This window comes from Pseudochaenichthys georgianus, chromosome 9 (genome assembly GCF_902827115.2).
Source record: "Pseudochaenichthys georgianus chromosome 9, fPseGeo1.2, whole genome shotgun sequence".
Taxonomy (NCBI): domain Eukaryota; kingdom Metazoa; phylum Chordata; class Actinopteri; order Perciformes; family Channichthyidae; genus Pseudochaenichthys; species Pseudochaenichthys georgianus.
Window position 1 is genome coordinate 45,172,144 of NC_047511.1, and position 15,311 is coordinate 45,187,454.

Below are 15,311 nucleotides of genomic sequence, written 5' to 3' on the forward strand. Positions count from 1 at the left end.
TTATGAAACCATGTCTTGTTCCTAAAATGTTTTTAAATGTTAGAAAAATCCTACTTTTTATGTTTGTTGTATTTTTTTTTTATAATCTTTTTTCATCAATACATTATATAATTTAAAACACAGTTCACCCTACATGTATCTGAGAGCTTTAGATACTTAAAGAAAATTAATCCGTGAAAAGCAGTAAATTCCTAAAAAATATTACATTCCTGCAGCACTTTTTATGCATTATAGTGAGACTGGCAGAGTAATGTCTGTCTCCCCCTTGTGGGTGTTGCCTGAGGGGCTCTTATGCAATGAATAGCCGTAGCTGAGCGTTTGCATTGTGAATATGATAAAACAACCAGTATATATTGGAACAAATGACAGACACCAGTTTCCCCCTAAAATACACTCAAAGTTTATTAGAAAGATTTAGACATTACATGAGTGCTTCTTTATTAATTTTTATTTTAGCACAAGACTTGTTTAAAAATGTGGTGAAGCAGTGTAACTCAATATCATACGACACTGACCGCCAACAAACTGTAAATAAAGTAGAACATAAGTAAACGGGTGTTTGTGACTCGTCCCCCCTCCTCCTAGGTCTTACAGCCATTGATACCCTTTACCGACAGTGAGAGAAAAGAGATGCCAAATCAACGAGACAGGAACGAAACTGGAGAAATTGTGCACAGCTTCAAAACAAGGCATTCCTGTGCATAAGTAGCCGTATTGTTAACGTTATATTCCTGATCCAACAGTCATATGTGGCAAAGACTAGCTGCAAAATGGAGTGCAAAACACCTGAGGTTCTTCATGGTGACATATCAATTTACCCCCGTGGACAAAACAACAGAACACTTTGCTTTCATCGGGCAGGAGTGAACATCTTTTCAGTATTGGCGGCCTGAAGGATAGCCACTCCTTCAGAAGCAGAGGACGAAAGCAGGACAGAGGAGTGAAGCTCAGGACATTTTAAATTCCTCACTTCCCCCCCGAAAACACTCATTTCTTGGCGGTCTTGGTGACCATGTTGCGGGGGGGAGTCACGGGGCGGCTGCCGTTGGGCTTCTTCTTCTCAGCTGGTTTCAAAATCTATAGAGAATGGAGATGAAAACACCGTTAGAGAGTAGGTCTGAACGATTAATCCGTTCTTCTTGTGTGTCAGTCGTCCACACCAATCAGAAGTGCTGTGCTCCACATGCACCAGCCATTGTTAACCAATCAGAAGTGGCCCATGATTTTTGAAAGTGCCTGCCCTTTCCAAATGGCTTCCTATGGAGCTTTCCTAGATGCTTTCTGAGTCAGGTTAGTAATGCTCCATCACATGTTTCTATTACAGGGTGAATCTGAAACTGAAGCTCGACTTTAAAGCAACCCAACGGAAGTTTCATGTAAGTTTAGTTCTTTCACTCGTAGCTCGGGCTGCGGGGGGCTAGAGACGGGAGCACGTTGATGCGACCTTCCTAGCCGGAGATATGGCCGCATTTTACAATAAACTTCCGTTGGGTCGCTTCAAACAAATATCGCAAATCGAATCACAGTCGCAATATCGTTTTTCTCATACTGATATTCTGAACAATCTGTGCTGTTGTATTTGCTGTAAAGCGTCTCTACTGTAGGCTATTTTTATTTTATGTACAGCACTTTGGCTCCACCAAAAATCGTTTATAAATGTGCTATATAAATAAAACTTGATTTGATATCCGTCAGAAAAATCGCAATTAGATTATTTCCCTAAATCGTGCAGCCCTATTCGAGAGGAAGCCTTTCTTCTGCAGGTGACCCAGTTTTTACCCTGCAGTTTGAGGTTCATAAAGCGCTTTCCCCCGAACTAGGCCGATAGGGGGGAGATTTGGTTTCACACCAAAAAGGACCTGGAACTAGTCCCTAGTTCGCGCAAACCTTTTCACCCCAGATCGTCCCTGGGGAGGAAATGGTTCGTGGGTGTGTCGGCCACGCTAACAATTTCTGATTGGCTGGGCGAATGGCAAACCACGGCCCGTAAAACTCCGAAAAGTTTTTGTGAAGCCGCCATTTTATTTGCTCGCATTAGCATTATTAGCATTAGCCCAGCGCACCAACGGAGAGAGACTAACTTATGGCAACACAAAAAAACATGGGAGCAGTGGAAACCCGAGCTGTATAACATGAGCACAAAAACCACAACTTCAGTCAACTCCATCATGTCTGAGGAAGATGAACCGACGCCTCATGTACAGCGGGCGGCAGTATACGCCGTGAAGTTGTTTGCGGCCTGCCAGTAAACCCAAAGCAGAAGAAGAAGTGACGTCAGCGACTTCATTTGCCTAATCCTCCCTCAGGGACTTATTCCGGTGAGAACGCGATCTACTAGGACAGTTCGAGGGACTTAAGAGTTCAGGGGGAACAAGTACCGACTAAGTACTTGGTGTGAAAGTGGCTATAGAGAACATTTTTCATTATTTTCTTTAATGGTAAATAGATAAAAATGAGACGACAATGAGGTAGCTTTTTATTAAAGTTCTAACTGCAGTCACGGATGAACTGACGTCTCTTAATCTTCGTCTAAAATTTGGCCTTATTTCTAAATTTTTTGATGGTTTTATATCCTTTAATACCCAAAAAGACAAATCAATAAGAAATGAAATTAAGAGATTCAAAGAAAACATTTCGGTTTCTCACTATTTTCAATTCATAAAAACTAAATGTTAAATTGTTAAAACAAGACATTGAAGTATTTTGCGTCTTTATTTAATTTCCTTGATCAATTCGGACATTTCTTCTAATAAATCACGTACCCGGTTTAGACAAAACTCTGCAGTATTACTAATGTGTGATTCTCATTTTTATATTTAATAAGTTGGCTTGCTCTTAATTATTTCTTCCTTGGGACTCAAAGGATTTCTGATCGAGCAGAATTCTGAAAGATGCATTCTGGTTGAAGCGAATACACTTTGCTATCCCTTTATTTTAACACGCTTAGCGTATAACCTTCCAATGTGTTGCATCGCTAGCCGAGCGGAGCAGGGATGACGTATTTAAGTAAGCGTCCGGTTCCCTCGACAAAAAGCAACGGGATCTCTCCATAGGATTTTGGAAAATAGCTCGAAATAAGGTCTGTGGAAAACGAACCCGTTTGATAGATGCGCGTTTTGTTCAGCCGGATAATCTCCACACGTCTACCCTACTTTTATTATTTTAGAATCATAAATCAAATTGCCAGAAGCAAAATGCTAACGTCATGCTATAGAGGAGCTACAGCCGAGTACAGCAGCACGACGTCAACTTCAGATCCATATTCAAACGCACAGATTGTAAATGGAACGAGTTGAAGCGTTTGTTTGAACACTTTGCAGCTACTTGCTTTCAAGCAGAACAGGGCAGTGTTTACGTGTTCGGCGTAATGACGTAAACGACCTCCACGACTTCTGTAGTCCTATTCAGCCACTTGGTAACAACCATCGTTTTTCAGACACGTCAACTCTTCAGAAATCACCAGCTTTCATTACATCACATTTAGCTGACGCTTTTATCCAAAGCGACTTAAAATAAGTGCGTTCGACCAACAAAATACAAACTTGAAGAAAACAGAATCATAAAGTACATCAGGCTTCATAGAGCAAAACATTTCAAGTGCTACTCAACTAGCTTTAGGTAAGCCAGTCCTTTATTAGTATATAAGTGCTTTGTTAGTATTTCTATCGCTCGAAGTGGAGTCGAAAGATTTCCTAAATCCTATGGAGCGATCCCATTGGCTCAGAGACGAGGGAACAGGAAGTGGAGAAACGCTGACTCACTCCCGGGTGTTGGGACTCGTCGCTGCACCGCTCTATTCAAGCTTCTTTATTTGTCAATCGAACATCGCTACCGTGAAGTTATGTCGAGGAAAATCTTGCGTCACAGGCTTCTCCAACAGTGCAACACAAAACACAGATAAACAGAAAGATATAGTGCGGTGAAAACTCTATTGGAGCGCGAGTGTCACATAGTGATGTCACCGTGTTCAGGAGGTAAACAAAGCTCACCTGAAAGGAGCACATGAGCGTCTCGTCCACACTCATCATGGCTCCGGCGTTATCGAACTCTCCGCAGTAGTTTGGCGCCGAGAACAAAGTGACCAGCTGACGCTTCGCAAAGAACTCGTAGCCGTCCTCCACGACCTGCGGAAGACAGGAGGTCAGACATTTTGTTATTGAGCGCCAGGAGAAGCCTCGAGGGCTGGGTCACAAGATCGACACAATTAGAACATTTTACTTCACGTGTACTTTCCAGATGTTCCTCCGGCCGTCTTCAGGCGTACTAAATACTTCTGTTGAACTGAAGGCAGCTGCTCGACTCATGCAAGAAGTCACAAGGTTTATTGATTTACTATATTTAATAAATATATTGTCCTTCGTGTTTGTATTTTCAGTATTTGTTCTAATAAATAAATCCACTGGTTGAATTCGTTTTTTAATTCCTCTGTCGTTGCATTTTATTTCTTATTTTATTAAATGCTTCTCATCTTATAAATAAACACTTAATATAACCACTGTTTTTCAGTGTAATTATTATTCTTAAATATATCTTTTAATTCTTATGTTATGTAATTTACTTTTCTATTTAAGTTTAACTTTCATTAAGCTTATTGGACCATTTCCTTTTAATCTAACATGCTTTATTTTTACTAAATGCATGTTATTATATATATATACTATTTTGAACTGGTTTTAATATTACTTTATACACTATTTTATTTATCTTTTATTGTATTTATTAACTTAATTCTCTTTTATATTTTAATCATTTATCTTATTATATAACTGTATATAATAATTTGTTTTTCTACTTATTTTATAAAATCAGTACTTATCTTTTATAAGTTATAGTTAACACTTTTATTATTCTATTATACTTGACTAAATACATAAAAAACGCTTTTTTATTGTTGCACTGGTGTTAGCATTACTTTTTAAACAGTCATAATATATATATTTTTTAATTCTAAATCCGTTGACTAAAAGTATTTCACTTGTATTGCTGATGCAGCATTTGGCGCTGGTGGTAGCACTACTTCTTATCTGTCTACCTCTGCTGCTCGTAGCTTCTGAGCCGCCTCCGTCACGGGGTTTTCCTGCCACGGTAATAAAGATATTTCTTGTCTCTGTGAGGTCGGAGAGGGTCACGTGACCTCCTCTCAGAGCCGTGCCAGTTCTCTGCTCTGTTTGATGTTCAGAGGCCGACCACGTCATGTTTGTTTGAGATTTTTTGTTTTGTGTTTACACACGGCCACACACACGGAGACAGAGACACACACACTTTGGTGTTATTGTGAGAGGCCCATATTAAGACCAACACTCATGTGCAACAACTTCCTTATTTACAATAAATAAGGAAAGTCTTTTAACTAGTACGTGCAGAATACGGTCGTGTAGAATAAGGCATTAATACGTGTTTTATAATGACTAACAATATACTGCTAATATGCATGTTAATTAACAACTAGTTGATGGTGAATATGTGTACCGTACCACATATTAGTATATCTATATTTGTATTTGGGATTGTGTGAAACGGTATTTGGGTCTCTCGGTGTGTACACGAACTGAAAGATACACGATAAAGTTGACTTTACCTGATGCGCGCGGCAGATGAGATCCAGGTCGTGCTTGTGCAGGAACTTGGCGACCACCTCCGACCCGAAGGTGAAGGACACGCCCCGGTCGTTCTCCCCCCAGCCCAGAACGTCTTTGTCGGGGTCGGACCACAGCAGGTCGCACAGCAGACCCTGGTCCGGCACGTCCGTCGGGCGCATGATGCGTCGGATCTGCTCCATGGACTGCAGGTCAGGTGACAGGCCTACGCGGAGGAGGAGGAGGAGGGGGGGGGGGGGGGGGGGGGGGGAGGAGGAGGAGGAGGAGGAGGGGACAGACGCACACAGCGGTCAATAACCATCACACGGGAGAAGCCTACGGCGCGGAGACACTGAGGGAGTGATCGTGTTACTACGAGTGTTTTTCAGATGTGCTGGGCTTTAAAGGTCACCTAGCATGTGTCCCCTCTTCTTCATCAGCATGTGTCCCCTGTTCTTCATGTCTCTTCAACATGTGTCCCCTCTTCTTCATCAGCATGTGTCCCCTGTTCTTCATGTCTCTTCAACATGTGTCCCCTCTTCTTCATCAGCATGTGTCCCCTCTTCTTCATGTCTCTTCTACATCAACATGTGTCCCCTCTTCTCCATGTCTCTTCTACATCAACATGTGTCCCCTCTTCTTCATGTCTCTTCTACATCAACACGTGTCCCCTCTTCTTCATGTCTCTTCTACATCAACATGTGTCCCCTCTTCTTCATGTCTCTTCTACATCAACATGTGTCCCCTCTTCTTCATGTCTCTTCTACATCAACATGTGTCCCCTCTTCTTCATGTCTCTTCTACATCAACACGTGTCCCCTCTTCTTCATGTCTCTTCTACATCAACACGTGTCCCCTCTTCTTCATGTCTCTTCTACATCAACACGTGTCCCCTCTTCTTCATGTCTCTTCTACATCAACATGTGTCCCCTCTTCTTCATGTCTCTTCTACATCAACATGTGTCCCCTCTTCTTCATGTCTCTTCTACATCAACATGTGTCCCCTCTGTGGAAAGAGACTCTGAAAGTTTCAGGAACAAAGATTCTCTCTCTTTTTGTCCTGATCCATTAGGCGCGTTCACACCGGAGTACTTTTCCCGTTTAGTTCCGTTAGTGCCTGGAATTTTGCGTTCACACCAAAAAGAGAACTTAGTTCCGAGAACTTTTACCCCCATGTTCAGTGCCTGCTAGAGAGGTGGGACTTTCCTGGGGAGGAAAAAGTACCAATTTCTGATTGGCTGGGCGAATTGCAAACCACGCCCCGTAAAACTCTGAAACGTTTTTTTAAGCCGCCATTGTATTTGCTGGCATTCCCTTTCTTTCACCTGCAAACTGAATCTAACTACAGGCACAAATAAATAACCTGAACCTGAAGACACAGTATCCCGAGGACAAACACGAGGGGCGAAGGGGCTTCGGAGTCCTAAAACCTGGAAATGAGTTTTCCTTGACTTGAAGTTAATGAGTTTTTGATTGTAAGCCTGAAATAAAGTCTGGGGTTAAAACAAGCTGAAGATATTAAAATTCTATTTATATATATGTCAGTAAATAGGCCACAGGTGAACAGCGGTTGCCTAATGGGACGACTAAACATAACCACTCCCACCTTTAGCTTAGTGGTGGAGACGTGAAGTCATGTGACCGTGCTGTAGTTCCTTTATAGCCCAACATTAGCCTCCTTTAGCTTAGCGGTGGTGACGTGAAGTCATGTGACCGTGCTATAGTTCCTTCATAGCCCAACATTAGCCACCTTTAGCTTAGCGGTGGTGACGTGAAGTCATGTGACCGTGCTGTAGTTCCTTCATAGCCCAACATTAGCCTCCTTTAGCTTAGCGGTGGTGACCTGAAGTCATGTGACCGTGCTGTAGTTCCTTATAGCCCAACATTAGCCTCCTTTAGCTTAGCGGTGGTGACGTGAAGTCATGTGACCGTGCTGTAGTTCCTTATAGCCCAACATTAGCCTTCTTTAGCTTAGCGGTGGGGACGTGAAGTCATGTGACCGTGCTGTAGTTCCTTATAGCCCAACATTAGCCTTCTTTAGCTTAGCGGCGGTGACCTGAAGTCATGTGACCGTGCTGTAGTTCCTTGTGTAAAAGCAATATCCATTAAATATTGCTGGAACTTAAATATTGATTTTACTTCCAATAAAAACTCAAACGCACCTCCGTGGCAGCAGAAGATCTTCTCATCAACAATGGCGGAAATGGGGAGGCAGTTAAAACAATCTGTGAAGGTCTTCCAGAGCTTGATGTTGTACCTTCTTTTACCTAAAGAGCAAGAAGAAAACATAAATGAATACAACATTATATAAAAACACATTTCCAAGTGTAAACCTTAGAGATCTTCTTAGAAGCCTAGCGATAACATTTAAAACGTCAACATGATACATTTCACTTTATCATGAAGGTTTTTTACATTTTTTTGTGTATTCAATAGTTCTGTTCTGTGTATTTTTTCCTTTCTTTTCACGAGCTGCGATAGCCTAGCGAACAATCACCTCTGCATCTTATTTCTGTTCATGGTTGTGTACTTATGTGTTTGCCTCTCCAATATGTTACTCTACTCATCATGCTGTTCATCACTGTCACTTTGCCGTCACAGTGTCAGTGTCCCTGCCGTGGGATGAATAAGGGACTTCTGATTCGAAGCAGATTTCAAAGTGTACTTTAGCCACACAGTATGAAACACAGAAATTATATAAAATTAGAACTACTACAATCCGCTTCAGCAATGAAAGGGGGAGAAAGGGCAACAATTACCCAAGAAACCCCCAAAATGCCTTTAAAACATTGATAGAAAAGGCACAAAAAGGCAAGTATCTTGATCCTACATCAGGCCATTTCACGCTACAAAATAAAGCATTTATCCTAAAGAAAATGTTTAAATGCAACTATTTTAAACAGTATAAATATGTTGACAACAAGATACAATGCCAGCGTCCTCCGAGGAGACTCACACTCGTCATAGAAGCCGTATATTCTGTTGATTGAAGCACACTCGTGGTTCCCCCTCAGCAGGAAGAAGTTCTCGGGGTATTTGATTTTGTAGGCCAGCAGCAGGCAGATGGTCTCCAGAGACTGCTTCCCCCGGTCCACGTAGTCCCCCAGGAACAGGTAGTTGCTCTCGGGGGGGAAGCCGCCGTACTCAAACAGCCGCAGCAGGTCGTAGTACTGCCCGTGGATATCGCCTGAGGGATAAAAGGGAATTAAGGCCCCATTTAGAATCACTGGGTGTTTCTCAATGTCGAGGAAGGATCCTCCTGAGCCACTATTTCAAGGATGCTATGTCATCGAGTCCCGCCGAAGGACTGTTCCAATGTCCAGGATGCTTGGAATTCTACCGAGGACTGAATCCTTTGTTGCGGGAAATTTCGAGGATGCACCGGTGTATCCTCCGCGGTCTTAAAATCCCCACAATGCTTTGCGCACGGACCTATTGGCGGAAGCGGGGCTTCTCATATGACGCACACCTGCACACTTGCTAGCCTGTTCCCTTCTTCGTTCTCCGAATTAAATTAAGTAGGGATGCACGATATTGGTTTTTTGAAACCGATACCTTCCTGCTTCTCAAGACCGATAATGATATATATATATATATATATATATATATTAAATGTACCTGTAGTTTTTGCACACCTGGTGGTAAAAAAGAGACTAGTAGTGAGCAAAGGACATGAGCGTTACTACTATGAACAAAACAAAGCCAAGAACAGTTCTGACTTCAAAGTGACCATATTTATTTTCTCAAATAAAGTTCTTTCCTTTTTCAAAAGCCTCGTCGATAGGTAAAAGCCCCGGTGCCTTTGCAGCTGGCTTTGGATTCGCCGCTAGTTTAGCAGCGCAGGCGTCTTCGTACGCTTTGAACACACCATCGTAGCCATGGCGATGTTTCAGGTGACTAATCAGGTTGGAAGTATTATAGCTCGTTGCCTTTTTCCTCCTCGTGGAACTTCTGCATCTGTTAATACAAATAGCAAGCGAACTATCCAACTCTGAAACTTTGAAATAGTCCCATACTACCGACGACATGTTTGTTTACTGTCCTGGCTTCACGGCCGCACGCCGTTTACGTCACAGCCAGGCGTGAGATAGGGAGCGCTGGATTTGTGAAGAACTCCCCTCTTCCTAAACCACTATACCACAGTACTGGCAGAACGGGAGGAGTCGAGTGAAAAACAAGCGCCCCTCATCCCAATCCACCCACACCGCAGGATCTTTTTCTTTTACCCAAAAAATATATTGTATATTATCGGGGCTATTAATACTGTTATCGGGTTTATCGGGATGACGTCATAATTCCTAACATCGGACCGATAATTATCGTGTACCACTAAAATTAAGGATTCTTGCCTAGCCTCTGAAAGACCTGACTCGGAGGGACGAAGGGGGGTGTCCGGTGCCTTGCTCAAGGGCACCACGGCAGGGCAGGTTGTGAACTGGGACCTCTCCAAGTAGCAGTCCACACTCCATATTTAGGTCTGTTCGGGGACTTGAACCGGCGACCCTAAAGCTCACAGTCAAGCCCCTACTGACTGAGCCACTGCCGGACTGAATGGCAGTGTAAACTACACAAGATAACTATTTACTGGCAATTTAATTTACCTTAATTTAACATCCTTTGATATGCAATTTAAATGTTGATTGTTAAAGCAACATAATGATTTTTGTAATCTACATATAAGCCTATGTTTGGCTTAGTAACAGTAACTGATTAGCTTCAAAGATAACACACAATATAACGAAAAAAACAAACTTAAAAATATTAAGTTATAAAGCTGAAAAAACAAACGGTTTACAAAATATCTTATATCAAATGTAACAATAAGTTAGTTGCATGATGTAAAAAGAGAGGAAGATGTTATGCAAATAGTGCACAATACAATGACAGTTAACACTTTATATTATAAGGAATTCATTTGTAATTTAGTTGCAGAGAGAGATTTGCATTACTATTATTTCGTGATAAAAGCGGCATGTCTCACCACAGATCTTGAGCGGGGCCTCCAGCTCCAGCAGGATTGGCTGACTGAGGAAAATCTCCCGGGATTTCAGGCACAATCCACGGATCTCGTTCTCCTGCAGCTGCACATTCTTCCCCGGCTTCGCTCCTCTGACTGCACCAGCAACAAAACACACCCAAACACATCAGGTAAAGTGAGCACAAGATGCATAAAGACCGTATGCAAAGGACGTTCAACACAAGTGCACAGCAGCACAACGGTAGTGTATAGACTTTTTATTTTATTATATACGTTGCATTGTTGGAGGAGCTCAGGTCCTTGCCATTTCTCCACTGCATATGACAATAAAACCTTTGAATCGTGAATCTGTGTTTATATACCTGGCTGCTAAATCTCAGAACTGTTACAGGATGTGTATTTTGTAAAGTGTGTAATGTTTCTTTTTCAAATGTTGTATCTTTAATATTTTTTAATGCATGCTTCCAAGTAGGGGTGGGCGATATTGAAAAATATGTTATCACGATATTTTCAGGCAGTATCACGATAGACGATATATATCACGATATTTTTTCATGTCGGTTATTATGGTTATTTTTCAAGTTACTTAACAGAACAAGCACCGACAAGGTAACAGAAACTAAAAGGAGTAACAGACCAACATAGCATTTCAAGCTGGTTTTATTTCAGAAATGAAACCCTGAATGAACAAGTGAGCAGTGAACATCAATAAACATGAAAAGGAGGGTAAAACATAACTAAGTAAAGCATAAAACATCAATGAGGAAAAGTCAGTGCCAAACAATTAAAATGTAAACTTTAGAGTAGACTTGAAGTGTAATAAAAGACTTTAGCATAACTGAAGGGAAAAACATAAAACGCCACCGCGTCAGTTATGTCTTTCCACAGTTTGCTAGTCTTTCCATAAGGAGCCTCTTGATGAAATGCCTGCCCTATGGTTGCTCGCTGCAAAGAAAGGGGGCGCGGACTTTGGGAGCGTGTCAAACAACTCGGACTGAACGAGCTGACATTGTGAAATCGATCGGGCTTGATATATGGTGAAATTAAAATCAGTAGGTGAGGCTGGGGGAGCGGGAGGGGAAGAGGCTCTCCGTCCGCTGTCATAGCCCCCTGCGCCGCGCACGGAGAACCTCTTCCCCTCCCGCTATTTTTTTTCCCCAATTTTTTTTTAATCAGGATAGGACGATATCTCTGAAAAAGCATATCGTGGAGACCTAATATCGTCACGACGATATATATCGTCATATCGCCCACCCCTACTTCCAAGGTAATATTAAGCTGTCTTTGACTTTTTTTTTGCTGTAACAAATGCAAAAAGGTATTCTGATATGTGTGTGTGATAAATACAGTGTGTGTTGGATGTTTTGTGCCCTTTCTGTACATTAAAGTCTTCAATCTGGATCCAAAAAAGGCTTGAAATGACAACAAACCGAAAAGAAAAAGGTGACTGTAGGTCATTCACAAGATGTTAAAAACAAGAAGTGCGCCGTTGGCTGAAGCAAATGTCCGTAGTGGCCAAACGGTGGTACTACAGCTGCAGTGACGTCATTTTGGCCCAAAAAGACTTTCCCGACTTATATTGGGAATAAAACGTCTGTAAATCCGCGGTTTTTTATTTTTTAGCTAAACAAAATACCCCTCACGAACACTTTTATATCCTTTATTTTAATCATTAGGGTTTAAAAATTGTGAAATGAAGCTAAAAAGCTGAATCTAGAGATATTTTCTCTCTCCATCTCTCCTCTTCATTTGACAGAGAGAGCGGGAGATTGGAGGCGGGATTTAAGGGAAAACTCTAGTGCGCATGCTCTGTAAACAAAAGGACCCGGATGAGCCGAAATATAGGAATTTGCCTACATATACACAGTTAAAAAATATCACCAAAACAATAATGAAAAAATTATTATAAGATTTTAAATATATTTCTATTTATTGTTTTGTTTATCTTCGAGTGCTCATTATGTATATATTAATAATCTTTATTTGTATTTAATTACTTCTCACTCATGTGCAATGCCTTATGCTATTGTGCATGGGATGAATAAAGTATATCTTATCTTCAAACATTAAGATGAAACTTGCATGAAATATAGATATGCTAAAAAAAACGACGTAGAGACAGTATACTATTACAATAAAAAGAAGAATATTTAAATATAATTATGTGCAGTATTGTTATGAAATAATGATCCGGGTACTATCGGAGTATACTGTCTCTATATAGAGTAATACTAATATACTCTATTTTGGGCTTCATGCGCCACTGATTAACTCCCATAGGAATGAACGGTGTTTCTATTCATACATCAGTGATTATTGAGAGTGTAATTTAAGCAATACAAAGGAAATACAGTTAAATAGTGCGAACAACTTAAAGCCGAATTACAGATACTTATAAAACACGTTTAAAAACCCGAAATTGTTAAAGTGTTTCTTGGGTTTTTTGACACAAAATACAATAAAATTAAACTGGCCCATTTCTCAGTGGAGTTAGGTTAAAATCCTACGGCTATATCAACCAACACACGTTAACAAATTAAATGTCAATATGTTCTTACCTTCTAAAAGTCGCTGGATGATACTGTCGATGTTGAGTTTGTCCACATCAGCCATGGTAGCTTTGGTGTTAAAATAAACCTGTGAAATCTAGGTTAGCACGTTTTGATGGATGTTAGCCTAGCATTAGCTACCTAGCTTCTCCGGCTAAAAGGTACAGATGCTCTTCAGTGACCCTGTTTTTAAATTTAGCTGCTTAAAGATAATTCCCACAATCTAATAAACTACTTATACACCGCGATGAATTACAAAATATGCATCCAATGGAGGGTTTTGATAAGAAAACAGAGATAAAAAAAAAGAAGCCGCACTAGCTGTTAGCTAGCGATGGTGTCAGTGTTTTTCTCTGCCGCACCTCGCACTGCTCGCCAAGCCGCTTCAAGGAGGCTGAATCCGGGGAAACGACACGCTGCTGCCCCCTGATGGACCGGTGGAGAAGGGGACTTTAACCTACTTAGACATAGGCGGAGGAGATTAAATAGCAAAACATCAAGTTGACAGAGAAAGGGAAGGATGCAGAAACTCCTGTATTTCAAATTGTGCGAGTTCATTTTAATATACAGAATAAAATCGTGTTTACGTACTTTGAGATGATTGGATAAAGTGTCCAAAGCCAACAAATAGCAACACATCAAGCTGACAGAGAAATAAAAATAAAGCAGAATGTCCTGTACTAGAAATGGTGTTAGTTAATTTGAATAAAATCGTTTTTTAGGTACTTTAAACTAATTCGATAAATTGTCCAAAGTCAAAAAATAGTAACACATCAAGCTGACGGAGGAAGAAAATTATGCATTTAACGTATATTTTAAATACAGAATGAAATCGTGTTTTTCTTGAGAATTTAGATTGAGAAAGGTACATTAAACTTCTCAGAGAATAAGTGTACAAAGCCGAAACATAGCAGCACGTCAAGCTGACAGAGAAATTAAAATAAAACAGAACTTCCTGTATTACCAATTATGTGAGTGAATTTGTCTAAAATCGTATTTTTATGAATAAAACAACGGACTGGATGGAGAACATGGCTTTAAGCTACTTAAATAAAGTGTGAACATACAAGAAGAATAGCAACACTTCAAGCTGACAGAGAAAGAAGTTGAATGTGAGTATGTGTGTAAGTGTGTGTTCAGGTGTATATGTATGTATAACAAGTAACAATGTATATGTGTATGTTTGTATTATTTGGGACGGTGAGAAACAGTACTTTGACTTGTCTATAGATGCACATCAAGTGGACAGAGGAAAATTATACTTGTGCATTACCACTTCATTTTTAAATACAGAATGAAATGGTGTCTTTTTTTGAGAATTAGGATTGAGAAAGGTACTTTTAACCTCTTGGATAAAGTGTAGGACCAGTTGTGGACAAAGTATTAATATATTTAAATAAAACAGTTCCTTTCTGTGGTGTCAAACTTTTAATTTCACAAAATACACATCAAGAGATCGCAGTATTTATAGACACATACACCGACTGTTATGACTACATTAAAATGTATTGATACCATAATGCAAAACACAATGTGAGGCAGTTTATTTGTATTTCTGCACGTTTGTTTTTAAATCAGAGGATCATTTATTCCTGGTCTTTCTCCTCTCCGTGCGTGATGATGTGCACGAGGTTCTTGTAGTCCAGGCTTCCTGCCACATCTGGAGGGAACGCTGTGAACATCTCTCCCAGCTGGGGACAAGGAGTTAACAAATATATGTCAATATTCAAAGAGAATAATGTCTTTAGTTAAAAGTCATAGTCTGAGGTGGAGCTCTGACCTCTTCAGGGGAGAATCTGTCCGCCTGCGTGGTCAGCATCTGACTCACACTGTGAACACAAGCAGCAGCAGTGAGGGAAACATCTTATATTTACTATGTATAACACTGCATTGGCGTGTCTAATGTTTAAAGTATCCTATCCTTTAATTTCAGTTTAGTTTAAAGGGGTCCTATTCTCCTAATTCTCAGCTTAATATCAGTATTTAGTTCCTCTACTTTAAAGAGTCCTCTCCTGCTGATGTTCAGGTGTATATCAGTATGTAGTGTCTCTACTTTAAAGAGTCCTCTCCTGCTGATGTCAAGGTGTATATCAGTATGTAGTGTCTCTACTTTAAAGAGTCCTCTCCTGCTGATGTTCAGGTGTATATCAGTATGTAGCGTCTCTACTTTAAAGAGTCCTCTCCTGCTGGTGTTCAGGTGTATATCAG

The 15,311-nt window shown here is 40.6% G+C and overlaps 1 protein-coding gene and 1 long non-coding RNA gene across 2 annotated transcripts; both read right to left on the reverse strand.

The window, feature by feature from the left end:
• Positions 1-384: 384 nt before the first annotated feature.
• Positions 385-13,518, reverse strand: ppp1cc (protein phosphatase 1, catalytic subunit, gamma isozyme). Its single transcript, XM_034090984.2, has 7 exons — positions 13,113-13,518; positions 10,558-10,689; positions 8,533-8,763; positions 7,739-7,843; positions 5,579-5,802; positions 3,990-4,124; positions 385-1,077 (listed from the first exon to the last, which is right to left on the reverse strand). Exons 1-7 carry the CDS (start codon positions 13,165-13,167, stop codon positions 988-990), a joined length of 972 nt encoding a protein of 323 aa, XP_033946875.1. The 5' UTR covers positions 13,168-13,518; the 3' UTR covers positions 385-987.
• A 994-nt stretch (positions 13,519-14,512) lies between these two features.
• LOC117452673 (uncharacterized) lies at positions 14,513-15,311 on the reverse strand. The gene is made up of 2 exons (XR_011643807.1): positions 14,884-15,311; positions 14,513-14,794 (listed from the first exon to the last, which is right to left on the reverse strand). It is a non-coding gene; the product is annotated as an uncharacterized lncRNA (long non-coding RNA).